General features: G+C 37.3%; 1 protein-coding gene across 2 annotated transcripts in view; it reads right to left on the bottom strand.

Moving 5' to 3' along the window:
- The window catches only part of GLRB (glycine receptor beta), a 69,438-nt gene that overhangs the window by 21,202 nt on the left and 21,821 nt on the right, over nucleotides 1-26,415 (bottom strand). For both annotated transcript variants that reach the window (XM_027116809.1, XM_027116808.1), the window contains exons 3-7: nucleotides 18,542-18,648; nucleotides 16,618-16,685; nucleotides 2,680-2,909; nucleotides 2,490-2,572; nucleotides 773-913 (exon numbers count right to left, since the gene is read on the bottom strand). In XM_027116809.1, coding sequence (XP_026972610.1) covers nucleotides 773-913; nucleotides 2,490-2,572; nucleotides 2,680-2,909; nucleotides 16,618-16,685; nucleotides 18,542-18,648 — 629 coding nt within the window. The remainder of the gene's footprint in view (nucleotides 1-772; nucleotides 914-2,489; nucleotides 2,573-2,679; nucleotides 2,910-16,617; nucleotides 16,686-18,541; nucleotides 18,649-26,415) is intronic.

The raw sequence follows: 26,415 nt of genomic DNA, 5'->3' as shown, positions 1-26,415 counted from the left end.
ATCATTAGTGTGAATGTATTGGTCAAAAGTCATTCACCTTTTTATTTATATTGCTGAGGAAAATAGCACTATATTTAATACCTAGAGCCTTCAATAACCTATAACCTCTAGAGGAGACTCAAAGGTTGAATACTAACCATATTATGAAAGTATTGATCAGTGAGTACTGTATTTTCATTTCTGTAAAGCTTGACGTGATTTAATGCGTGAGGTTAATTTGTTGAATTTTCATAACTGGCCGTTCCATAACCTAGATCAAGAATATTATACGGCAAATTTTTACTCATGTCCAATTATTTCATGTGTTTACTGTTTCCTGCACAGCATAAAGATCAAACTTTTTGAAAATTAAGAAAATGGGTCAACCAACAATGAAAAACTGCCCCAAAGACAGCAGACGAATATATATGGGTTACATTGTTTATATCCATAACGTTTGGCCCTAATATGAATCCTGTCAGAGCAGAATTTCTAGGCAACATCTAAGAAAACCACTGCCTGGAGAGTTCATATAAAATAAAACGTTGAAAACCTCTTGCTATCCAGAATTACATAGAGAAAAGCAAAACTATCTAGTGATAAAATAAATTTTAACTTTAGTGGATGTCATTTTATGAAAGATTTAAATATATCAACATATAGATATAATGTTTATAAATACTGAATTTATTTTTTAACTAGTTTTCTCTGTTCTGTCCCTAGCATATTTTAATATTGAAACAAATCTTTGAAATAAGACTTAGTTTTGTTTAATTTAAAGAATATTACTTACCAGTGCCTTTGTAGTATTTTGTACAGTTACCATATTCAATATCTTCCTTTTTAATATCAAATTGAGGCAAGGCAATTTTTTCTAATTGAACAGGATCCCCTGACTGCCAGATAAATCGTAAGTCATCAGTTGTGTAACCAACTATAAACAAAAGGAAATAAAATGTTAGTTTGAAATATAATTATGGACACTTCCTTAACATCTTAACATCCAGATATTAAACACAGAAATGGTAAAACAATAGACCCTTTTATGAAACTTTTGTTAGAAATGTAAAGAGGTAAAATCTATGGCCACTAATAAAAATATTAGCACAAGTTACAGATAATCGGCTTAAAGAAAGAACAAGCTAAAGTAATCAGCATATCACAGATGGTAAAAATCCTCGGGGGGCATGAACAGTAGTACATCTGTCTATGTCAGAATTCCGAACCGTCATCAATGAAAAAGTAGCAAATAAGTGATACTAGCTTTCTGAATGTACACATTTACAATCATGCAATATGCTACCTGGAGATTTTTAAAGAAACTTAAGCACCAAAATGGGTTTTTTTGAAGAATTCACTACCAACTTCCCTAGAGGAGTTGCATGGCCAGAGGAGAGCAATGAAACAGCCCCTCAAATGGACATCACTCCATCACTAGAGCCTCCTGGAACCCACATTGTGGGCTTAGGTAACCTGGCTACAATTCAAGGGCCCCATGGGTTTACAGCATGTTGTAGCCTACCGTTCAACTCTTACACGCCTATATTTTTTAAAGCCATACTTTAGTGTATCTAGTAATAGAATTGAAGGTATATACACATTTGGAATTATTTATAAAAGATGCATATTGACACACAGGCACACGTACATACAATACACACACAGACGTGTACCTACATACATTTATATCTGCAAAATCTCACATGATAGTTAGAAAGCAAAAAATATTGTTCAAATTTAGGATCCAGCTTTAGTAAATTAAACAACAACAAGTAACCACTAAGTGACTTTAAAGCATGCCATCAAGCAGGCACCTACATTTTATAAGGTGATTTCTTTGTAGGAACAGGTCACAGTATGTGGGTATTCAGGCTGAAGAGTCCTTCCATTAGTGTTAGTTTTTCAAGTTTTATTTCCTACTTTGATTTTCACATGACAAGCTTCATAGCAAATTAATTAATAACTATATTTTAGAGATAAGCATTTCAATGACTACACCTGGTACCTCTTTTAGAAACTGAAAAATATATGATTCTAGAAATATAGAAAATCTAAAATCCAATTTTGTAAAAAATATTTTTTTTATAGATCCATAGAAAATGAACGCTTGGTAGGATTTAGATAATATTTTTCAATGTTTTCCAAATTTTCTGCTCTGAAAAATGTGGTTTTAGCATTAGAAGAGTTATTAGGACATCATTTTCTCCTTTACCTTGCCTATATTACTAACTCAAATGCAGGTGGCAATTGGAATAAGTTAGAAGGGTACACACCTACACCTACGGCAACTCAACTGAAACCAACTGGTAACAAAAGAATTCATCTATCTTAGTATACAAATTAATACAGTAAAAGGAAAACTATAATTTCCCTAAATACCTTATTCTAACGTCTATTTGGAATCAAAAGCATTAGTTTCACCGTTATTATCTAAGATATTAGTAGCATGTATTGCCTAGAAATTTTAAGCATTTTTATCCCTATGGTGACTTAGGGTCTCATTTACATACAGCTCTCAAGTTGCATCTTGCAACGTTGTGTATCCATGGGAAACAAGGTCAAGTCCAAAGGGCACGAAAGAGTAATAGATAGCCTGAAAGCAGAAACAGACGTCTTAGAAGTTGTTTAACACATGTCTCCGTGATATACTGATTTTTAAAGGAAAATATGAATCTACAAATATTAGAGAGAAAAGAGTACCTCATGCTGACGAGGACATCTCCATCCCGAAAAATAAAGAGGAGAATATTTTCCTGGGTTACATCATGAAAATTGGCACTTTTTTCATTTGCAAAAAATAAATCAGGTTTCCACAGACACTTGTACATCGTGGGGTCCACCGTCAGGGCATCTGAGCCCCGGAAATCGCTAGGCAGCTTCAGTCTGGGGTCGTTCCACTTCTGTCTCAGGAAGATGTTGACTCTATAATCCTGGGAAAATTACGTGTGCGTGTGTTTACTGCCATTTTTAAGACTGCGTTCAGCACCGGAATAAAAAGGGTTCAATCGTTAGCAGCACAAATACGTTTGCTCTTCCAACATTAACAAGGATCACAATAGCTTGGTATAAGAAGCCCCTCGTGTCTTTCTAAGACTCTCTACAGACATCCTCTTAGCGCTTGCGAGTTCAAACGTCGTCATAGAACTTTACCAATAATTGCTTTACTGTAATACAAACACCAATTATACCAGGGGGTTAGTGGGTATTGTCAAAAAAGCACAGGAACTGCTAAATACTGCCATTATTCTTTCCCCAAAAGTAGGATACATTTCCATTAAAAATAGATAAGAAGCCAAGAGAAAATATTTCACTTGTATCTTACTAAGTAGCAAACTACAGAAATAATTTATATGTATATAAAGCTACAAGGGGGCTCGGGAGGGAAGGATTGGGAGTTTGGGGTGTGCAGATGGAAGCTGTTTATCCACAGGATGGATAAACAACAAGGTCCTACTGCAGAGCACAGGGAACTACATTCAGTAGCCTGGGATAAACCACCGTGTAAAAGAACTTTTAAAAGAGTGTGTATGTAAGTATAACTAAATCACTTTGCTGTACAGCAGAAACTAACACAACACTGTAAATCAACTGTACATCAATAAAAATAAAATAAAACTCCATATATGTTTAAAACACATACTTTAGATACATACTTGAGGAAGAAAAGGAAAAATGATCCTTGCCTACTCATACATGTAAATGATTATACAGAGGTAGTCAAATAACATTTGGATTTTGCCAAACAGATGAGAGTACATGAAACATGTGTAAATGTTATATTCAACTCCAGTAGGAAAAGGTTTTGAAATCCACGAAACAGCTGATTATTTTTCTTCAGTTTTTTGCCTATCTCCAAAGTTTTAATTGTAAAACTTTGTAAAAGTTGGATTATATCAAGACATGTATATTCTAAGAATAGATGAACCTGGAAACATTGTTTAATACCTTAATACATTTTATATTTGCCAGTGAAATGAGGTTCTGCCACACATTGGGTTACTGGGGTATATACAGTCCAAAGCAGCATGGTGGCATTATGCTCAGGTTTTTTTATTTTAATTTTATATGCTGAACTCAGAATATGCACCAAAGTGCTCAAGGCATAAATGACATTGGGCTTCAGCACCCTTATTTTCAACCATTCAAAATTCACAAAATACTATTATCCATGGCCTTTTGACATGATCAAAATGAATCAGATCATAAACTTCAAATCAAAATCCAAATATTTAAATAGGAAGAGATGATAGATTTTCTTTCTTTAAATAATAAGACCTAACATATTTATATGAAACATAAATGCGCACATTTTATTTATGTATAAAATATAAAATAAGCAATGCGCAGTGACTAGGAAAATTTGAGGAATTCACTGTCTCTCTCCTATGATGTTCAGATTCCATAATAGTAATCAGAGGAGGGTAAGGCACATATTGATAATAGATATTTCCTGAACGACAGACAGTGAAGTAAGATTTAACTTACCTACATCTAACAGCTAGACTTGATGTTTATAAAAACTGCAACACATATAACACATTGTAAATCAACTATACTTCAATTAAATACATGTTTAATAAATAAATAAACTTCAACACATAATATAAATTGGTTGTTAAAAATCATACGCAGATGGTCTTGAAGTCAAATAAATTAAGAATCATGTAAGCTGGCACTGAACATATCTGTACCACTGGCAGGGAAAACAAAATAACATTTTCCTAATCAAACGAACATGGAATCAAGGAGGACGTGAAGGAGACCTAGGACCCTGGAAGATGAAGACCTGCACTACGCAGCTCCATTAACTTTTCGTCAAATATACACATATCTTACAATTCATAATGGGACTTAAGTGGCTACCTCATATCTGATTGTGACAGCAGAAATTAGCTCAAAACGTGTCCAGGACATAGGCCTATCAGCTGGTAAGCCTTCCAGCGGCCACAATGCTGCTTCCTGACCAAAGTTTTTCTCATCCCAGAAAAACATGCATGGCCCCCAACTTAAGAAGAAATACACCACAGATCTGATCATTTCCAAATGAAATTCCTAGTATGCTAGCTTCGCGAAAGCACACGGTTGATATACACTTGCCATTACTTTGCGCACTTAACAGTATCCAATTCCAAATTATTTGCTAAAAAGCTTTCCTGTAATGATCGGCCAAAATGACTGGTATTCTAAAATTATATACAGTAAAAGCTATTCTATTACCCTCGTATAACTACTGTTTCTTATCCAGGTAAATCATCAAACACTACATCTTTAAGCTGTGGTATTTGAAATACGCATTCACGGTATTATGATAAAATACTGTGTCCTAAGGGTCAGATGAGGTTGCCGATGTATCTTTCATAAGCTTATTATTAAAGCTATGGTCCCTTATTTTGGTCAATAACCATGACATGAAAATACTGAAGATGAATTTTTCTTTAATTTTTCATTTGCTCATCCAAATATGACTATAATACCTTTGTAGAGGTATTTACTACGTGCTAGCCATATTTGGCCTAAGTGCCTTACAAAAATATGACTATGTTTGGAAGTTTATACTGTGAAAATGGTCTCTTGGTGCTCATAAATGCTTCCTATTACTGGGAAGTACCAGGTAAGCTTATTGTCGTGTTTCCTTTCTGTCTGGCAGCTAGGGAACTGAAAGCTAAACCCTGCAGCTAATTGAATGCATGTATAGCTCACATCCTGGTATGACTGTCATGGTATGGCTCCTACACATTTAGTACTGTTTCAATTATTGTATTTTTGTTATTATTATACACTGTAAATCCTCTCCAGAAACAGGGGGCTGGATAAAAAAATAAATAAGTTGAGACACTGCCATATACTGACAAGACTCTTTCGGTATTATTTGGGCACAACTCCCAAGCAGCTTTACCAGTGTGGCTTCCAAAACTGGATGCTTTGTTTTAGCCTAATATTAGGTTTCATTACTTTGAAGAGGGTGAGAAATATGTGTAGAGATAGAAATATTAAGATCTCATTGGTATTCTTTATCTAGACCCAAGCAACTACATTTTGCTTCTCAGTAATTAATTTCTAAAGACATTATATCACTATTTTTTTAATATCAGAAAGATATCTGACAGGAATTAAAGCAACGCTAACCTTTAACTTCAGCATGTTCTGCATAATTAAAAAAGAAGCCATCTTACAATGTTTGGGGTGGAACTTCAGGAATTAAGCCTGCATTATGTCGCGCTCCCCTCGAAATCTCCACACAGGCACACATTCTTTTGGGAGCACTGTTCTACTTCCCACCTATTTCCAAAATGGAATGGTTAACTCATCTAAAACTGTATCGCAAAATTATTTTTCTTTTAAAATTTTTATAGCACTTGCAATAGTGTTTTTCCATGTGAAGTCCATTTTTCTAAATTCTTCTTGAAGTCTAAATCAATGTTTCCACACCATCCCAGAATATATTCATGTCATTTATCATTTATTAAGTTCAAAGCATTTTAATCAGCTGAAAGCTGATGAAAGCCCTAGATAGTGTCAGAGACCTTGACAAAATAAACTGTCTGTGTGAAAAATTACAAAATTACAAATGATACAAGAATGTTTTAATCTACAGTCAGCCCTCTTTTTATTCTATATGTCTGAGACAGGCTGGGACCTGGGACCTGGGACCCTTTGCTGCAGGGCTTGCACCTGGACACACGTTTCCTGCAGTCATAAAGAAACTATAAGGGACTAAAAATAACTGACAACAGCAAATGGAAATGAGGGTGTGGAGCAGTAGGAACTCTCACTGCTGCTGGGAATCAAAATAGTACAGCTACTTTGGGAGACAGTTTGTCAGTTTCTTACAAAACTAAACATACTCGTATCATATTGCACTCCTTGGTAAGTACTCAAAAAAGCTGAAAACTATGTCTACACAAAAACCTGCAAATAGATATTTATTGTAGCTTTAGTTATAACTGCCAGAACTTGGAAGCAACCAAGATGTCCTCCAGTGGGTGATGGATTAATAAACTGTGCACCATCAGGCAGTGGAATATTATTCGACACTAAAAGGAAATGAGCCGTCAAGCCATGAAAAGACATAAAGGAGCCTTAAATGTATGTGACTAAGTGAGAGAAGCCAATCTGAAAGGGCTGCATACTGTATGATTCCAACTATAATGGCATTCTGGAAAAGGCAAAAACTAAGGAGACAGTAAAAAGATCAGTGGTTGCCAGGGGTTAGGGGGAGAGAAGAATGAACAGGCAGAAGACAGTGGTTTTCCAGGGCAGTGAAATTCTTCTGTTTGATACCATAATGGTGGATACATGTCATCATATGTTTGTCAAAGCCCATCAAATGGACAATGCCAAGAGCAAACCCTAATCTAAACTCTGGATTTTAGGTGATGATGTGTCCATGTAGAGTCATCGATTGCAACCAAAGGACCACTTTGGGGGAGTAAATCCACAGTGGAGGAGACTGCACGTCCAGGGGTAAGGGGCCGACAGGAACTCTCTACGCTTTCTGCTCATTTTTGCTGCGAACCTAAAACTATTCTAAAAAATAAAGTCTACTTAAAAAAAGGAAATGCAAAAAATTATGTAAACAAAAGGAAAGGGAATAAATAAAAGGTTAGCCAAAATTTGGAGACAGGCAAAAAGATGGCCCTTTCAATATCACACTAAATGCTATCTAACAAGCCCACCTAAGGGTTGTATGAGTCTCTAGGAAAATGTAACTTTGTTTGACTTGCCATTTTCTATAGATTAGGACCCAGACTCTGTACAATTATGTCATTTCAAGAAGATTACTAAATTACAAATGATTTCTGTCAGGTAGGACAGACACTCCCAAAGGTATGCCTTTATTGCCCTGTAGAACATTAACAAGTATATCTAATTTAGCAACCTAATTGCAGCATTCTTTCTCTCCAGTCTCCTGAATTCTCCACTGAATCAGCTTTACTATCTGGCTGGTTCCCTCATTAATGAGTTAAATAAATCACTGACATGTCCTTACAATATTCATGTTTTTAACTTTTTAAAAATTGTGCTTTGTTCTCAAAACGTTAAGTATAGAATTACCATATGATCCAGCAATTCCACTCCTAGGTACGTGCCCAGAAGAATTAAAAGCAAGAGACTACAACTGATATTTGTACACCCTCTTCCATAGCAGCATTATTCACAATAATCAAAAGGTGGAAACAATCCAAGTGCCCATCAACTGATGAACAGATGGACAAGTGTGGTATATACATATACACACACCGTGGAATATTATTCAGTCATAAAACGGAATGACATTCTGATACATATTACAACATGAATGAACCTTGAAAACACTACCCCAAAAAATCAAGACTAAGAAAGAGTTTGTCCAATATTCCTACCTAGAGAAGGAATGCAGGGGAAAAAATAACCCTAGGGAGGGTAAGCATTTAAAGGGCTGGCTTTCTCAGAAGTCTGAGAAAAAGAAGAAAGCCCTGAGAATGTGATTTCACCAAACCAGAGTCAAAAGCTTCAAGATGGTCCACAGCAATAAATGCCACCAGAGGTCAAGTACAGTCAAACTGAATACTTTCAGCAAATGAGGGAGACACTGATGATTTCAGCAAAACACTGTGGCACATAAAAGCAAGATGACAGAGAGTTAGGACGTGAGCAACGTTGCCTATCTAGAAGATGAAGATAATAATGATACACCCACAACACAGGCTTTTTACCAGCAATAAATGAGAAAACATATGTAAAGTACACAAAGTTCATCTGGCTATATTAGGCACTAAGCAAGTATCGATATTTTGTCTCATTATGGATAGTATATATCCTTAATGTTGTTATTCTTTTATAATGTTGGTAATAGAGGTGAATAGGCTTTTTGCCTCAAAAAAAAAAAAAAAAATCAAGCCTATACCGTAATTCATTGGGTTTGCTCTGTACTGTGATTGACCTACAGTTATTCTAAACGGTAATCCATTTCTAGGTCACAAATCTTGAAACTGCTTTGAGCATCTCCTGAAATGAGCTCTTCTTGCTCTCAGCTGCACTGATGTAAGCTCAACATACCATAAGCTTTGAGTCTCTACCGTAATCCTTTTCCAAATTTTATTTCTGAGTAGAACTCCAGAGTTGTATTACAATGAGTATCACTGAAAAACTGGACATCAGTTACTTCATTGTATCATTCTTGGTCATTATGTCTTATTATCTCATTAGGAAAGTGCTTCCAAGATGCTTTTCTATTAGTTATGTAGCTACATAGTATTATATTCAATACAAGTTGCAGCACGCTGATGCGTCTTTTAAGAGTGTTTAAAAGGTTATTAATTAGTATGCTTTGGTTCATGCTTTATGGGCATTTCTAAATAATTGCTACTTATTGGCATTTCAAAGGCTCTGTATCTAGATAACTAACTTAGAAACCTATTTATTTTCATTTTCATTTATTCAATCACTATACTTATAGCTCTATCATTTATTTTGCAATAAACAACTTCCCATCAGAAACAGACCTCTTTTATCACTGGGAAATTACTTAATTGTTTTGAAAGAACTTGGTGACAAATACTATCATTATTCATTCCAAATAGCACACTAATAGTCATGATCTGGAAAATGGATGTTCTCCAAGATTTTCAGTACCAATTAACACCCAAATTACACTACTTATTCAAGGCAATAAAACATTTCACAAGAAGGCATTAAAAATGGTTAGTTTCATTCATGATATTTTAATATTAAGAACTGTTCATCTATATTATGTTTCGTTGTTAGGATACCTCTTCTGGTTACTTGTAATTTTTACCTAACTCTCACATACGTGATGTTTCCTCATTTGATTTCTTTACATTACGATAAAAAAAAATGGCGTTCAAGGAAATAAAGAAAATCAACTCTCATAGCATCCGGCAGCATCGTAATTAAAGTTCTGTCAACAGAGCTGTTATAAAGCCTGGTGTGAAAGGGATTTAAATTTGGTCATTAGTGAGGTTAGAAATTTCATGTAAGAACTGCAAGCTACCAAAATGTCAGCAAAAATTCTTAGGTCATGCTTCATCTATTTTTCTCAATATGTGATTTTTAAGAGGTTTTAGTTAAATACTGTTTAATCACACCCTATGAATATTTAAATTTTTCTAGACCTATGTCAACATTCCACTTTTATTAGGGGTGCCTGCTAGGTGATACAACGCGACCACCCTAAACTATAAACTACATGAGTTGCAGTCTGCTGGACTGGATATCTAGCAAGTGCCCAATATATTTCTGTTAAAGACAGAAGGGAAGAAATAATTTCTATGACATTTTGACAGGTTAGGATATTTGGACATAATTGAATCTTTCTGTACCAGCTGATAATGACAAATCTTGGAAGGAGAAGATAAAACTGGGACATTTCTCATCCTTCCTTCTTGTCTAAGACGGTCGACCCTCGTACAGCGCTGGGTTAGTAGTGCCGACCCGCCATTCAGTCAAAAGTCCGCGTGTAACTTTATTGTGTGCCCTTCTGTATCTATGGATTCAAGCAACTGCTGTAGATCGTGTAATACTGTAGGACGTATATGGTACTACAGTGACAAAAATCTGTATAAAGTGGACCGTGCAGTTCAAAAACGTGTTGTTCAAGGGTCAGCTGTACAATCCTCTCACTTATGATGTCTGATCACCAGTGCTTCTGAATAATATAGCTAAGAGAAATAGGATAGAGAGTAACTTAGTAAACTAAGACAAGTTGTAAGGAAAGAAATTTAAAGTTACATATAGAAGAAAATACATAAAATCCAATTGTTTTAAAACAACAAAGGTAAGTAAGTGCCAAGAACTAGAATTAAGCTCTTTTAGCTGATCCCAAATATGATCTTCTTCTTGAAAAGGTCATGCAGCACAAAGGCATAGAAAGCTTGGCAGGTTCATGAATCGTAATGCGACAATCATTCAGTATAATTACAAAGCGTGTCTACACCAAAGAAAACGGATTGTATAATCAGGCTTTTATTTCCATGAAAGAGTTCTTATGTACTTCTGATGAGGTAAAGTGTCTGTGTACAGATCGTTACAATAAACCTAATACCTAATTTTCCCCACAAGTGCAACAGTTCACATTTTCAATTCTAAAAACCAACTGATGTAAGCCAGAGGTTGGAACTGAATGGAAAAATCAACAAATATTTTCAGGATAACCATGGAGCAGACGCCACCTCGCCTCTAACAAACCACTCTTTTGTTCTGAAGGTCTTATTTCAGTAGTCACCAGCAGTAGCATATACACCGATACAACAAGTGACCGCTGTACCAACTTCAAATGAGGACGATTACCTTTATTTGATGATTTGGGTAATGCTGCTATTAAGTCAGTAAATGTCACTTACAGCATTAACAACGATGTCTTACAGAAATGGAAGGTAGCAGAATGCCAACGAACACACCGACATGAGAAATAGGAACCATGAAGCTAAAAAATGAGATTGTGAAACCAGCTGAAGGAGCACATACATAACCATGGAGGTTAGAAGGGCTTAAGGAGTATAATACGGCTGTGACGTTGTTTCTTCCACTACACAGCTACAGTTTGTGAACAAATGTGAGATTGGTTTTAGTTTAGCGAGCTGGCCTCTGAACTATGTCCCTGCCACTCTCTCACTTCGTCCCAGCTTACCCTATACGCTACCAAATGTAAAATCCATAGCTAGTGGGAAGCAGCTGCATAGCACAGGGAGATCAGCTCGGTGCTTTGTGACCACCTAGAGGGGTGGGATAGGGAATGTGGGAGGGAGACGCAAGAGGGAGGAGATATGGGGATATATGTGTATCTATAGCTGACTCACTTTGTTATAAAGCAGAAACCAACACACCACTGTAAAGCAATTATACTCCAATAAAGGTGTTAAAAACAAATAGTCTCTGAATTAGAAGACAAATAAGTAGGAAGGCATGTTTTCCAAACAGAATTGGCTAACATGTCCTTACAGCAGTGTTAATGTGCACCACCTCGATGGCTTCTTTGTTTGGTAATGAACTTTATACACTGGAGGAAAGGGCTGCCCTCCTCCTTCAGAAGTTGCCCCACCTCTGTCTGCAGTTCCTCACGCTACGCCCATCCCAAGCTCTGTGTTCTACATTATGTTTTCTGGAGTAAGCAACTGCCGGTTAAAGTAGAAAGATCTGAGCTGCAGAGGAAAGCTCTGGGCAACACTGAAGCTTCCAAATTTTAGGGCTTCCTTTATTTCAGCAGATCTTTATAGGGGAAATTTCCAGGGGGCTATTCATAAACAAAACCACAACTGTACAGTGAAGCTGCTAACAAACATAAATGGTTCATTTTCTTTAGGATGAGATTCTATCCTGATAGTACGTTAATTTGCAAATGCATGACAACCAAAGAGTGAACCACTCCTAAGAGTTACTATGCCATGCAAAACACCGTTGCTTTATTTCTATAGGCTTTTCACTCTTTTTAGGGTGTAACACATCAAGTACACAACAGATTCCAGCACAAGCCTGTCTGATATCACAACTTACACACTATTCATCATACTGTTTCTATGAACATATATCTTATATTTAGACAAATCTAAGGCTCTCTGCTTTTCCAACCTCTTTTTTTTGGAGGCGTCTTTTTGTTTGTTTTCTTTTGTTTTTAAGAAATATGCTATCTGGCTATTTTCCAAAAGACAAGAGATCTAACACAACATTGTAAATCAAATATACTTCAATAAAATTTTTTTTAAAAGACAAGAGATAAATTCTGGTTAGAATGTAGAGAAAGGGGAACAATTGTACACTATTAGTGGGAATGCAAACTGGTACAGCTTCTATGGAAAACAGTATGGAGAGTCCTCAGGAAATTAAAAATAGAACTACCATATCCAGCAATCCCATCTCTGGGCCTATACCCAAAGGAAACAAGATATCTAGAAGCGATGCGTGTATTTCCATGTTCACTACAGCATTATTTACAATAGTCAAGGCATGGAAACAACCAAAGTGCCCACCAATGGAGGAATGAATGAGGAAAATGTGGTATATATAAACATATATCGTGGAATATCACTGAGTCTTAAAAAAGAAGGAAATACTGTCATTTACAATAATATGGATGAACCTGGAGACCATTATGCTACGTAAAATAAGCCAGACAGAGAAGGACAATTACTCCGTGGTATCACTTATATGTCGAGTTTAAAACAACGTTGAATTCATAGAATCAGAGAGTAGGAGAGTGATTGCCAGGAATTTCAGGGTATGGGAAATAGGGAGAAGTTGGTAAAACGTGCAAACTTTAGGTTGTGAGATGAATAAGGTCTGAGGATCTAATGTGTAACATGGTGACTGTAGTCCGTAACACAATTGTGTAATTGAAATTTGGTAAAGGAATAGAACTTAGATGTTCTCATCAAAAAAAAAGAGATAAATGTGGATATGCTAATTAAGTTGATGGGGGAAATCCTTTCACAATATAGAGGCATATCAAATCATCACATACACTTTAAATTTCTTAGGATTTCATCTGTCAGTTATACCTCAATGAAGCTGAAAAAAAATAAGCCCACCCTGGGTGATTGGAAGGAAAAAGAAAGAAATAACTGCTCTCCACACGTGGACCCTCTTAGTTAACCTGCTGAGTCATCACTATTATTTCTGACTGGTGTCTATAACAAGTAATGAAGAGCAAGCTTGTCTTAGATAACACTTTTTTCCCTTAGAAGACATCCTAATGTTATCTCTATATCGAGAATAGCTTGTACCTTTCCTAACTATTAAGCAGGTATTAGGGCATCTGTTTTTGGAAAGACTGAGCAAATCTATAAAATATGACAGGCTTAAAACACACATCTATAAAACTCTGTCTTATAGGTATGCATGAAATAAACACTGCAAAAGCAAAAAATAATACTTATGATAAAATGGAACATTTAAGTCTATTTGATGAGTATGGTTCCAATTCTGAACCTTTAGGCTGTATCTTCACAACACAAAGGGAAAGCCAGGTTATTTCATCAAAAGAAACAGTAAATATAAATAATTTGGTTCCTCTGCATAAAGGTCTCTAAAACTAACCCTCTACTATTATAACATTATTTGCTCTTTTTTTTTTTTTTTTTTTTCTTTTGGTACGTGGGCCTCTCACTATTGTGGCCTCTCCCATAGCGGAGCAACAGGCTCCGGACGCGCAGGCTCAGCGGCCATGGCTCACGGGCCCAGCCGCTCCGCGGCACGTGGGATCTTCCCGGACCGGGGCACGAACCCGCGTCCGCGTCCCCTGCATCGGCAGGCGGACTCTCAACCATGGCGCCACCAGGGAAGCCCTGCTCTGTTTTTTAACCCAATAAATGTTCAACATGAGTCTATTGTTTAAATTTGCTTTGCCAATTTCTTTATGGCTACGTGGACTCACTTTTTGCTAGACAAATAGCGGAATTTGTTTGTTCGTTTATTTAACCGGTATTAGTTAATAATATGACATTATTTATGTGTTCACTAACTGAGGGCCTATTGTCTCCTCACTTTACAGGAAATGAAGAAGTTGAATACATTCTTCCTGACTTAAGGAGTTAATAGTCCATCAGAGGTCAAAAGGAAAAGACACAAAAATACTTGCATTACAGTCAAGAAGCGATCTGGTTTAACAAACGAACGTGACAGAGCTGAAAGACCTGGATGGAAAAGGGGGCACAGGGTGAGTGGGAGTAGCTCAGAGTAAGAGGCCCTGATTACAGACGAGAGATGGAGGTTCGAGGCAAGTAGCGGCGACAAAGACGCTGCTGAAAGAAAACTGGTGGGATCTGGTCCCAGCAACGGGTGCTTTTGGGCTCGCTACTGTGAAGAGCAGGCAGGAGGACAAGAGAAGATTATGTGAGAAATTACGCAGTATTTTGTTATAATCCTCAAATAGCCTGTAAGAAAGTTCTTACCCCTTTTCTTTGTCCCCCACGTGTTTTCAGCTTGATACAGTTAAGTAACTACTGATGGGACCTAGGGAAGTGTAGCATCTGATATTTGGGAGGCATTCAATGTTAATTAAAGAACAGGTACATTAACGGTACTGCCTGAGTTGGGACACATATGTAGCCTTTATGCAAATGAGAAAAAACACCCCTGCATTAGTTGTCCTAAAATGCAAGATAGAGTTGGGAATGTTTCCCACAGGCTGAAACACCTCGATGGTGGTGTTTTGGGATTAGCGTAACGGTACCATGAAAGATAAAACAGGGTACAGGGAAGAGTATAGAGACCAAATAGATCTCCTGAAAGTTTCACCTTGAGAAAATGAAATTTCTCACTCTTGTTAAGTGAAGTGCTTAGATAAACTAGTCATATTTTCAAATGATGAGGGCTATCCTTGTCTCCTGAGTGATATATGGTTGTCTGTCCTTTATTTCAGAGCTGTCTTCTAGTGATCTATACTATATTAGACATACAGCCATTTAGGTGAACTAAAGTCGCTGCAAGTGAATTTTGGACTTGATTTCAAAATCTTTAATTATCCAAAATATCTACACACTGTCTAAAAAAAAATCAAGTACTCAGGGCTAAAGACATGGTTCTATAAAAAATAAATAACATTCTCCTCACAATTAATATATTATATTCTTATATTAATTAATATAAAAATAGGTGTCATCATTTAAATGCAATATACAATTGCTTTTGTAACATACTATGCTGCTCCTAAGAATAAAGGAAAACATATTTAAAATCATTCTTTCTCTGGTCTGAGGTATTCCCTGAAAAACTCTACTGTGTTCTAACCATTGCTATTAGGCTTTTAATCCAAACCTTATATTATTCCTTAAGAAAAATATAAGTATCTCAAGAAAAAAGATACCAAAAAAAAAAAAAAAATTAAGCTTTCTTTCTCCCACCTAAAGTATCATTTCTGCATGTGGTTTTTCAAAAAGGGTACAAATCTAATATGTTAAAACATTAATAAGCAAGTGGACTGTACCGAATGTCTTCTAAAAGCTGAGGGGTAATTGCATCACACATGGCTCAGGGCATCTACTAATCACCCTCCACAGACATCTTTGCCCCTAACGCCCAACTCACCCTGGATGGCAGCCCCACCTCAAGCCTCCCTTCTCTGTTCCTTTCGCTCTTTTCTGTCCCTCCTTTCTCTTCCTGGCTGTCTCCTTGCCCTTTCTTTGTGTCGCATAATCTTTTCAGGGAGCTCCGCTGCTCTAGTTCAGGAAAATCAAATTTGCTTTTTACTATTCTCTGCTCCACACATCACAAAATTAGCACAAGAGAAAAAACAAAGATTCTTCTCAGGAAATTGGAAGGAAAAAAAAAAAAAAACTATGAACACTTAAATATTTTTGAATGCTTCTACACATAAGCATATTAGGAAAAAAATGTCACTCCAGAATATTAATTGCATAAATCCTTTTCCCAGGTGGTATCCAATTAGTCGTTCAGAGCGAGTACATTAATTCTCCCAAGTCTGTAAGTTTCAATGCAATATAAAGACTAAATTTGAATTGCAAAATCACAAAGCCATTGAAATCACTGATTCAACAAAACCCTGAAATTTGAATATTTTATACTAGGAGACAGCTTGCATTTTTTTCCCTGAGAGTTACTCCTTATTCTTCAGTTATAATTTCTTCCACTATGCTCCAGTTAAAATCTTCTCAATTAAAAATATTAAATTGGTTGTAATCTTACCATTGTTGTCTCTTGAATAGATCCAAAACTGTTGATAAAAATGTTGACAACTACATCAACAGGAATGCCTGTCAATAAAAATTAAGGATATATTTAGTAGCTGTAAAAAACTTGGTCAGAATCTTCATTTTTTATGGTTTATGCATTTGATTTTTTTATTTTTTCCAATCCGTATGGAAGTAAAATTATAAACCTATGGTTTCAGGATACCATGTTCACAGTTGCTATTGACTTATTTTTCTAAATAGGGATCAACACACAAATAAAAAATGAGTTACCTTGTACTTTATAGCGTTATTTATTCAGAAATATTTCTCTTTTAAATTGTAGAAATTCTGGGAAAATACATTTACATTAAATTTTTTTTTAATTGGGCTGATGCGTTTACTTTAAGAGATTGTAAATTATTCTTTAAAAAACATCATTTTTAAAATATGGTGTTTTTTTTTGCATTTTATAATCATTTTAAATTGTTACCTTAAATGGTAATGCAGAATTCAATTACAATTGCTATATTTTGATTTTTAATTCATGAAAATGCAAAGTTAATCAGACATATAACAGAATCATTATTAAGATTTTTGCCTGACCTGCTGGAAAATAATTTTAAAGTTCATGGAGTGAGAACTAAAGTATAATGTTGCCAATTTCTTTCTGTTTCTTTTTTTTTTTTTTTTACTCATTGTGAACTGCTGCTTGGGCTAACAAAGGGAAAATGTGAATTTAGCCTTTTAGCCACATAACCTCTGACTGATGAAAAACAGGTGTTGAATCAATACAGGGTAGACATGTGACAACCCAGGGCACAGTGCTGCTGAAAGTAACCGCAGGTTCTGGTAACGGACAAAAACCCTGTTTTTATAACAGAGTCGTATAACTTCAATTGACTAGAAGCAGCTGCAAGCTTTTCTTTCTTTCTTTTCTTTCTTTCTTCTTTCTTTCTTTCTTTCTTTCTTTTTCTTTCTTTCTTCTTTCTTTCTTCTTTCTTTCTTTCTTTCTTTCTTTCTTTCTTTCTTTCTTTCTCTTTCTTTCTCTTTCTTTCTTTCCGTCCATCCTTCCTTCCTTCCTTCCTTCCTTCTTTCTTTCTTTTTTCCGTAAAGGAAAAATAATCAAGCCTTATAATGTTAATCCGATCTACATTAATACCTGTCCTTAACCAGCAACAAAGATGACAGTTTTCCAGAGATATGTTCATATAACTTTTCCTAACTCATCAAGAGGAAGCAAGAAAGGAAGAGAGAGAGGAAGAAAGAAAGAAAGGAAGGAAGGAAGGAAGGAAGGAAGGGAGGGAGGGAGGGAGGGAGGGAGGGAGGGAAGCTGTACCATCTTCCCACAACTTTTAGCTCAAGTACAGTTCTTGAAAGGAATGATAGGAGATAACGTTTTGTTGAAGAATACATAGTCATTTTATTCACAAAGTTAACACGCTTTTAAAAACCATATGGCCATTTTTTTTCAGCTAAAGAGTAGAGGGAATTTTTTTAATCAATGTAAAAACCTAATAAAGATTTAAAAAAAAAGAATTTAAATGTCTATCAGAGCATTCTCTATCCTCAAATGAGTATATGGCCATTCTCCTACAAAGTAGAACTTTGGTGTCTGAATGAAAGTCAGAGCGTAAATTTTAAATTATTAAGGTTAAGAATACAAAGTACTTAGAAAACCCATCAGATCGGTTAGCCTATTAATTCACAACATATCTTTTTTATTTTTAACTGGGAACTACATAAGCCTATTAGAACGAATGCTTTGCTTATCTTTAAACATCTTTGCATTAAATTGCTCTGACTTAAGCACATTACATGACAGTTAGATGTCAATTTACAATATACTCTTTTGAATAAAACAAATAAATGATCTTATACAGACAAAATTAGTTTTTAAACTGCAAAGAATGGAGATATTGGGGTGGAGGGAGACCAACCTTTGAAATTTGGTCTTATCCTGGGATCATAACTGACCAATAGCCTATTCAAGATATTGCTAGTGGAGTTGGCCGGTACTCGGGCAAGGTCCTCGGCTGACTGCTGCCTATACGAGAAAAAGCAAAACAAAGCCCTGGTAAGTATTTAGAATAGCAAGCAACAGGAATGCGTGATGTTCATTGGAGAAAAGACTTCGCTTTTTGAGATAAATTTGCAGCATGGCTTTTCCAAGTAGAGGTGAAAAGTAGTAGACTTATCAGAATCCCAAAAGGTATTTGTCATAAAAAATAAAAACAAACACAAGAAGTATTTTAGCGTTTAATTTTACCAAATGCATGAAACACTGCCCTAAATACTTCATGTTACTTTCTTTAAATAAAATTAAGCAGACCTCTCACTTGTCCTGAAGCAACATGCAGTCAAAATCTCGACAAGCACAAAAGAATGGCAGACAAGGAAACAAGAGCAAAAAATAGGTTTTGAATAATATATATAGTATTAACCTTCCACCTAAGCAAAGGAGTATGTGAATACTACAGGATGATAAGGCCAGAGGGTCCAAGAATTCACAAAACAATCATGCTGACCCATAAATTATATTGTCCAAGAAACACACAAGGAATGCTCTCCCGTGGAGTAAAATACACCGGGGATTGGTAAAGGCAGTTCCTCAAATATCAGATCAATTAAAAGGGGAAAATACAGAGCTCCAAGATACCGCTGCCTTTTCTTTTACATGCACATATTTGCTGTCAACTATCAAAAAGAGAAAAACTGCCATTTCTTCTACTTTAATCAACTTTGAACAATGAATCTTGACTAAACTGGTAGTTGCTTGGGAGCACGTAAACGCTTCCTTGGAAGCCAGTGGAAACTGTTGTTCTTTACTGTTGGTTTGGATTCATTTACCACCTGTAAAGTCTCATCATATAATCATTTTCCCAGTCCAAAAATAATATCCATGAAAATCACAGGGAAGGTTAAAACTACACTTGGAGCATCCAGCATTGTCTATTCTGTACCGATACAGTAAAAGTGTCAATTTCATAAGTGACATTATAGGAAGCAAAAAATGTCATGTGCTTGGCTTTGTTTTAAAATCCCAGCTCTGACCTATCAGGCAATTCTTTTCTGTGTTAGTTATCGTACAATGTGCTGATAAGATACAACCACTACAGGTGAAATATGACAGATATTAAGAAGCGTATGAAAAAATCTAAAACTACTGTGAGTTGATACAACCTTTTCAAGTAGCTCTCAGAAAGAATCCAAAACATTGGAGAAAAAAAATGAAAACCAATTAGTTAAACCCCCCAAAGGTGCAGGAGATTAAGTAGATATGTTTCTCAAGACCTTATCAGCTCCCATATCCTAGCTGCAGGATTTGGGGACCAGTCATGAGATTTTTCCATTTCATTCTCCAGGATTTGGGGACCAGTAATGAGATTTTCCCATTCATTCATTTTCCATTTCATTCTCAAGAGAATGAGGTTATGTGGAAAAATTAGATATTAAGATGCAAATTAGTGTCCAAACCCATCTACAAGTTTTCTCATCCAAGGGAGGAAAACGGAACTGATGGATTACAAACTACACTTGAATTGGATCAATTAAGGACTGCTATTATTATGTCTCGATATAAAATCCTTCACAAGTACATTTCTTCTAAGCAATAGAATGAACCAGACAACATAAAGACAATTAACAATTTCTTTTCTTTTTTGACCATTGTGTCAATACATACTTTCATGTCTCTGCTGCAGGTAACCTGATATGAGTCTTTAATCAACACTTCACCTTTCTTTATATTAGAAATTCAAAGACATTTTAAAATTTAAGTGAAATCTCATGTAATTCATATTCACATGGATGAATTCAGGGATTTTTTTTCCTACCTAAATAAAAAAATAGAAATCATTCTTTTTCAGCTTGGTCAATCCTAAAATAACATTAAAGTCATCTCTACACGTTAAAATATATTTTAAAAGCCTAGATAGCTACATCACTTTCTTCAAGAGAGCTGAAACAATTTGTATATAGCACATTTTCCTGTGTTTGCACTTTACTATACACAACCTTATAATTTGGAAAGTGGCTAGTATTTACACAAAATAACCAGGAATAAGAAGAGTTAAATGATTTTAATTAGGTTCCATGCTCAATGTCTATTTCGTTATTAGAGATTTCACATTCTGAATCTCAGTCCAATGTTTTATCCATCTGATGAGGCCACTGTGTTTTCTTTCAGTAAATCTATCAAGGATTATGATATTATTACACAACAGGACTGATTTCATGGAAATATGATATTAATTTAAGACAATAGCTGAGTCTACTGAGGCAAAGTCATCAAATGACTAGAGAAAATAATGTCTTTTATATCAAAAGCCTTTTTACAGCCTGCCTCTTTTGTTCACTCACCTAAACTTGAACTGATGTCATGACTAATATGCTAAGGAATGGACCAGGCTGTATAGCTGGATGATGTAATGTTTTCCAGCACTAAAGGAAAAATCCAGAAATGTCTTTCCAAAGAGGGAAGCTCAGTTTTCCATTAACTGCAGAGTGTACTTATTTTCCTGACCCTTTAGCGACCACACAGCACTGCTGCATTTCAAAGCTGGTGTGCGCGAGCATACTGGCTTCACATCCTCCCTTAAACCAGGAATCTGAGTCAAAGGACCGTTTTGTTTTTCCAGTTATAAGTGCAGCAACCATGGTCACAGGTCTTCGCAGACCTGAGTGTGGCAGGGCACTAGCCAGGTCACCTCAAGGAGGGAGCTGCCTGCTGGCTGTGAACTAAAGCAAAAGCACGCGGAGGGAGGAAAGAGCAAGGCGTGCGAAATGTGTACGTTGTGTTATTTCTCCTCTTTACCCTAGGGCAGTGATTCTTTACATCTTTTTTTAGCACTACAGATACCGCTGAGAATACGATGAAAGCTATGTGCTTCCCTTAGAAAATGGCCACAAATTTGCAGTGCTGAGGGTTCCCGGATGTGCCCCACAGGTTAAGAAACCCTCCTTCGTGGAAACAAATGCTGGTATCCTCACCTAAAGTGAGATAAGGGAAGATTTTTTTTTTTTAAAGCTGATGGGACTTTGTCAAAAAGACACAGGATCCAACAGAAAGAGCTCCCTAAGGCCAAATCTAGGATGACTTGAGCAATAAAATAAAATTGTACTGGCTTATAATCCAAAGTATAAAATAAGAACGCGTGAGTCCATAAAGATGTAAATAAAATGGCTGATTGAGTAAATAACTAAATGGTAGAGCACAGACGAATCTCCCGTGCAGAATTCCAAATAACTGGCATAGATCCTCTGCTCTCAAATTGCTGGAGCGTCACACCCCAGCTTGGTGTGAGCTGTGCACAGTGACACCTTTCCAAAGAGCATGGGATGGAAGTTCGGGGGAGAAACCTGACAAATGCGACCTCACCCAGGTGATTAACCTTAACCTCTAACCAGGTGATAAGTCATGTTGACTCTGTGTACGTTTAATATGATGTGATGGGACTGTCATTTCTAAACGAGTGTTCTTCCTTCCCAGAACACATAACTTCAATCTAGTCCTGACAAAAACATCAGACAAATCCCAGCGGAGGGACATTCTACAAGCTACCTGACCACGATTCCTCAAAGCTTCCACGGCCACAAAAAACAAAGTCTGAGAAACTGTCACAGCCAAAAGGAGCCTAAGGGGGTGTGAGGACTGGATGTCATTTGTATCCCGACTGGGGTCCTAGAGCAGAAAAAGGACATTAGCTAAACACTAAGCAATCGAAATATAGACTATAGTCAATAACAATATACCACTGCTGGTTCTTTTTTTTAACATCTTTATTGGAGTATAACTGCTTTACAATGGTGTGTTAGTTTCTGCTTTATAACAAAGTGAATCACCTATACGTACACATATATCCCCATATCCCCTCCCTCTTGCATCTCCCTCCCTCCCACCCTCTCTATCCCACCCCTCTAGGTGGTCACAAAGCACCGAGCTGATCTCCCTGTGCTATGCGGCTGCTTCCCACTAGCTATCTATTTTACATTTGGTAGTGTATATATGTCCATGCCTCTCTCTCACTTCGTCCCAGCTTACCCTTCCCCCCTCCCCGTGTCCTCAAGCCCATTCTCTACGTCTGCACCTTTATTCCTGTCCTGTCCCTAGGTTCTTCAGAACCATTTTTTGTTGTTGTCATTTTTTAGATTCCATATATATGTGTTAGCATACGGTATTTGTTTTTCTCTTTCTGACTTACTTCACTCAGTATGACAGACACTAGGTCCACCCACCTCACTACAAACAACTCAATTTTGTTTCTTTTTATGGCTGAGTCTTGAGTTGTAAGAAATGTGCTAAACTAATGTAAGACGTTAATAATAGGGGAAACTAGATGCAGGATACTGGGAACTCCATATTATTTTGACAATTTTTCTATAAATATAAAACTGTTCTAATTTTTTTTAATTTATTTATTTTTTGCTGTGTTGGGTCTTCGTTGCTGCACACGGGCTCTCTCTAGTTGCGGCGAGCTGGGGCTACTCTTCTGTGTGGTGCACAGGCTTCTCATTGTGGAGGCTTCTCTTGTTGTGGAGCGCAGGCTCTAGGTGTGCGGGCTCACTAGTTGTGGCTCACGGGCTCTAGAGCGCAGGCTCAGTAGTTGTGGCGCACGGGATTAGTTGCTCCGTGGCATGTGGGATCTTTCCGGACCAGGAATCAAACCCGTGTCCCCTGCACTGGCAGGCGGATTCTTAACCGCTGCAACCACCAGGGAAGTCCCTGTTCTAATTGTTTTAAAAAGTTCATTTGAGGAACAAAAAAGAAGAGGGGGGACAAATAATAATAAACACCTCACCAAAGATGAGCAGGGTGGCAAATAACGTATGAAAAGATGCTGCACATCACGTACCACCAAGGAAATGCAAATGAAAACAACAATGAGGTACCGCTACACACCGACCGCAGTGGCCAAACTCCGGAACACTGACAACATCAAATGCTGGCAAGGATGTGGAGCCAGCAGACGCTCGTATTCGTTGCTGGTGAGAAAGCAAAATGGTGCAGCCACTTTGGAAGACATTTTGGTGGGTGTTTATAAAATGAAACATACTCGTACTATACGATCCAGTAATAGCACTCCTTGGTATATACCCAAAGGGAATGAAAACTTACGTCCACACAAACACCTGCACACAAGGCTTACAGCAGCTTTACTCATAACTGCCGAAACTGGAAGCTACCAACACGTCCTTCAGTGGGTGAATGGATAAATAAACTGGGGAACATCCAGACAGTGAACGTTATTCAGCGCTAAAAAGAAATGAACTGTCAAGGCATGAAAATAAAAGGGGGAAACTGAAATGCATATTTCTAAGAAGCCAATCTGAAAAGGCTGTATAGTTCCAACTATGTAACATTCTGGAAAAGGCAAGACTAGAGACAGTACAAAGACCAGCAGTTGCCCAGGGGTTGGAAGTTTGGAGGAGAGATGAGCGGGCAGAGCACAGAGGACTTTTAGGGCAGTGAAAATACTCAGTATGACCCAATAATGATGGACACATGTCACTGTCATTTGCCCAAATCCACAGAACGCTCACCACCAAGAGTGAATCCTCACGGAAACTATGGACCTTGAGTGATCACGACGTAGATTCATCAACGGTAACAAATGTACCATCTGGTGGGGATGTTGACAATGAGGGAGACTAGGCCATTGTAGGGGCAGAGGGTACACGGGAAATCTCTGTACCATACTCTATTGTGCTGTGAACCTAAAAATTCTCTGAAAAAGTGAAGTTAAGAGAAAGAACTAGAAGGAAGCTAAAAGATTCAGAGAGGCACTCACACTTTCTTATTCCAAAATCCACAGCTGTAACTGGAGGTAAACTCTCTATACAGTCAGGTAAAACTGACATTCTGATCATACGTGAAGGCTGGGGCTTATGAAAAACCACTGCTACAAGTCTGTACATATCCCCTTACTAAGAGGTTAGTTCCCATTTTTATCTACATGGAAGAATTTTTAATTAGACAATCAGATAGACATACAAAGACAGACAAACACTTCCTAGATTCAGGTAATAAATCAGGTCAGTAGTTATTTAAGAATCCAGATAATTGTGGGGTTATTGTAGAGTACTTTTATTTGTTTTGTATTCGCCTTACTATAGTATAATTTATTATCACCTCTCTTAACAGCTTCGGTATTTATTTTCCATTTGGTTTTCCCAAATTGTGAATGGAAGGTTTATGAATACAGGGAGTGATACCTTTGACTGACTAGTTGACTTTAATTAGTTTTATATCATTTGAAAAGAATGTGTTTATGAGTGTATGTGTGTATGTGCAGCAAAGTCTGTTGTGCTATAATTGTCCAAGAATTATAATTACAAACAGTGTTCCTCAACAACCATTTTGTCACTCCAGTTGGGCTTAAGGAACTGTTAAATCCCATGGAAACATCTGACAAACTTGTCTGTCTTCAATTACGCAATTACATTACCCATGGCTCATAGAAAAAAATATTTTTCATGAAGTAGAAACATCCATTTAGAGATGCTATATATTGGACACTAGTGATTTCCAAAACTCATCAAAGACTGTGGTCCTTTTGATACAAGCCTCGTGGCACAAGGAATTAAACTTAAACCTCAACCCAAACAAAATGTTTACTGTGCGATTATTTTCCATACTACACAGAAATGGTATTCCATCCAGCCCAGCAAATCAGAATCCATAGTGTTGCAATAATACCTCTGACTCTGAGACGAATTACAACTGGAACAGGACTTATCTTCTGTCAGTTTTCCGCACATGGCATAAGTGTAAAATACTTGCCTTCTGGCCTAAGAGACGTGGTAATAAGATAAGCTCCACAGTCGCGTAATAAAGTTAAGTACGGGTATCACTGAAGACACTCTTACCTTAGGAGTGGACACTGTACTAGTGCCAGACAGACTGCGAGATTGCCACGTGACACTGGCAAATCCCTTCCCCTCTCTGAGCCTCCGTGTACTCACCTTTAAATGAAGGTCTAAATGAGGTGAACTCTAAGATCCGTGCAGGTGCCAATCCAGATCCCCCTGTGATGGACCCTGGGGTGCTGCTTCCCCCCAGATCTCCCAGCACCACGGAGGCTGCCAGAAATGCGGCTGCTTAAGGCTCTGAGCTCGGTCTCTTCAGAAACAGCCTTCACCTGAAGGTGAACCGTGTCTGAAGACCCTCTGTGAGGACACCAAGCCCCAAGTCCCTCTCTACTCACCGAGGCCGCCCTAAAGGCCATGCCAGCCTCGAGCTCCTGGGGCATCAACTGAAGCCTCAGTTGCAACTGCCTCGTTCCTGTGTTTGAATCTGCCTTTCTCAGCCCCAAGAGGTCTTGTTCCCAAAACAATCTCATTCTGCAGGTCAATCTCCATCTCAGAGTCTGTCCCTGAGAAAACTCAACTTAGGACATGAAACAATAAGATCCCTAAAGAACAACCAAAGCTTCACCAGTCACGCCACTACAATCTGCTGCATTTCTCTTCTACTTCAGTCGTTTAAGGTTTCATTTAAGAAAGCTCTTGGCGTTCACAACACGCCATGCACAGTGCATGTGCTAGTGAGGTATTCAAGAGTCAAACACACATACGGGTGATTCTGACATGAAGGTGGTATTGAAAGCTGCAGGTTCTGATGAACGTGTCCAGCGATTCTCAGCTTCGATTGTGCACTGAGCCCCCTGGAGGAGCTCTGCAGACTACAGATGGGAAGTCGCACGCCCCACCTCCAGATTGAGTTAGTGCGGGATGAGACCCAGGCATCAGGATTTAAAAGCTCCTTGGATGATTTTTTTTTTTTTTTTTTTTTTTTTTTTTTTTTTTTTTTTTT

Source organism: Aethalodelphis obliquidens, unplaced genomic scaffold, assembly GCF_003676395.1.
Source record: "Aethalodelphis obliquidens isolate GAN/ISIS:26980383/991018 unplaced genomic scaffold, ASM367639v1 scaffold17, whole genome shotgun sequence".
NCBI classification, from domain to species: domain Eukaryota; kingdom Metazoa; phylum Chordata; class Mammalia; order Artiodactyla; family Delphinidae; genus Aethalodelphis; species Aethalodelphis obliquidens.
The sequence above is the reverse complement of the archived record's forward strand: the minus strand, read 5'-3'. Positions and strand labels throughout refer to the sequence as shown.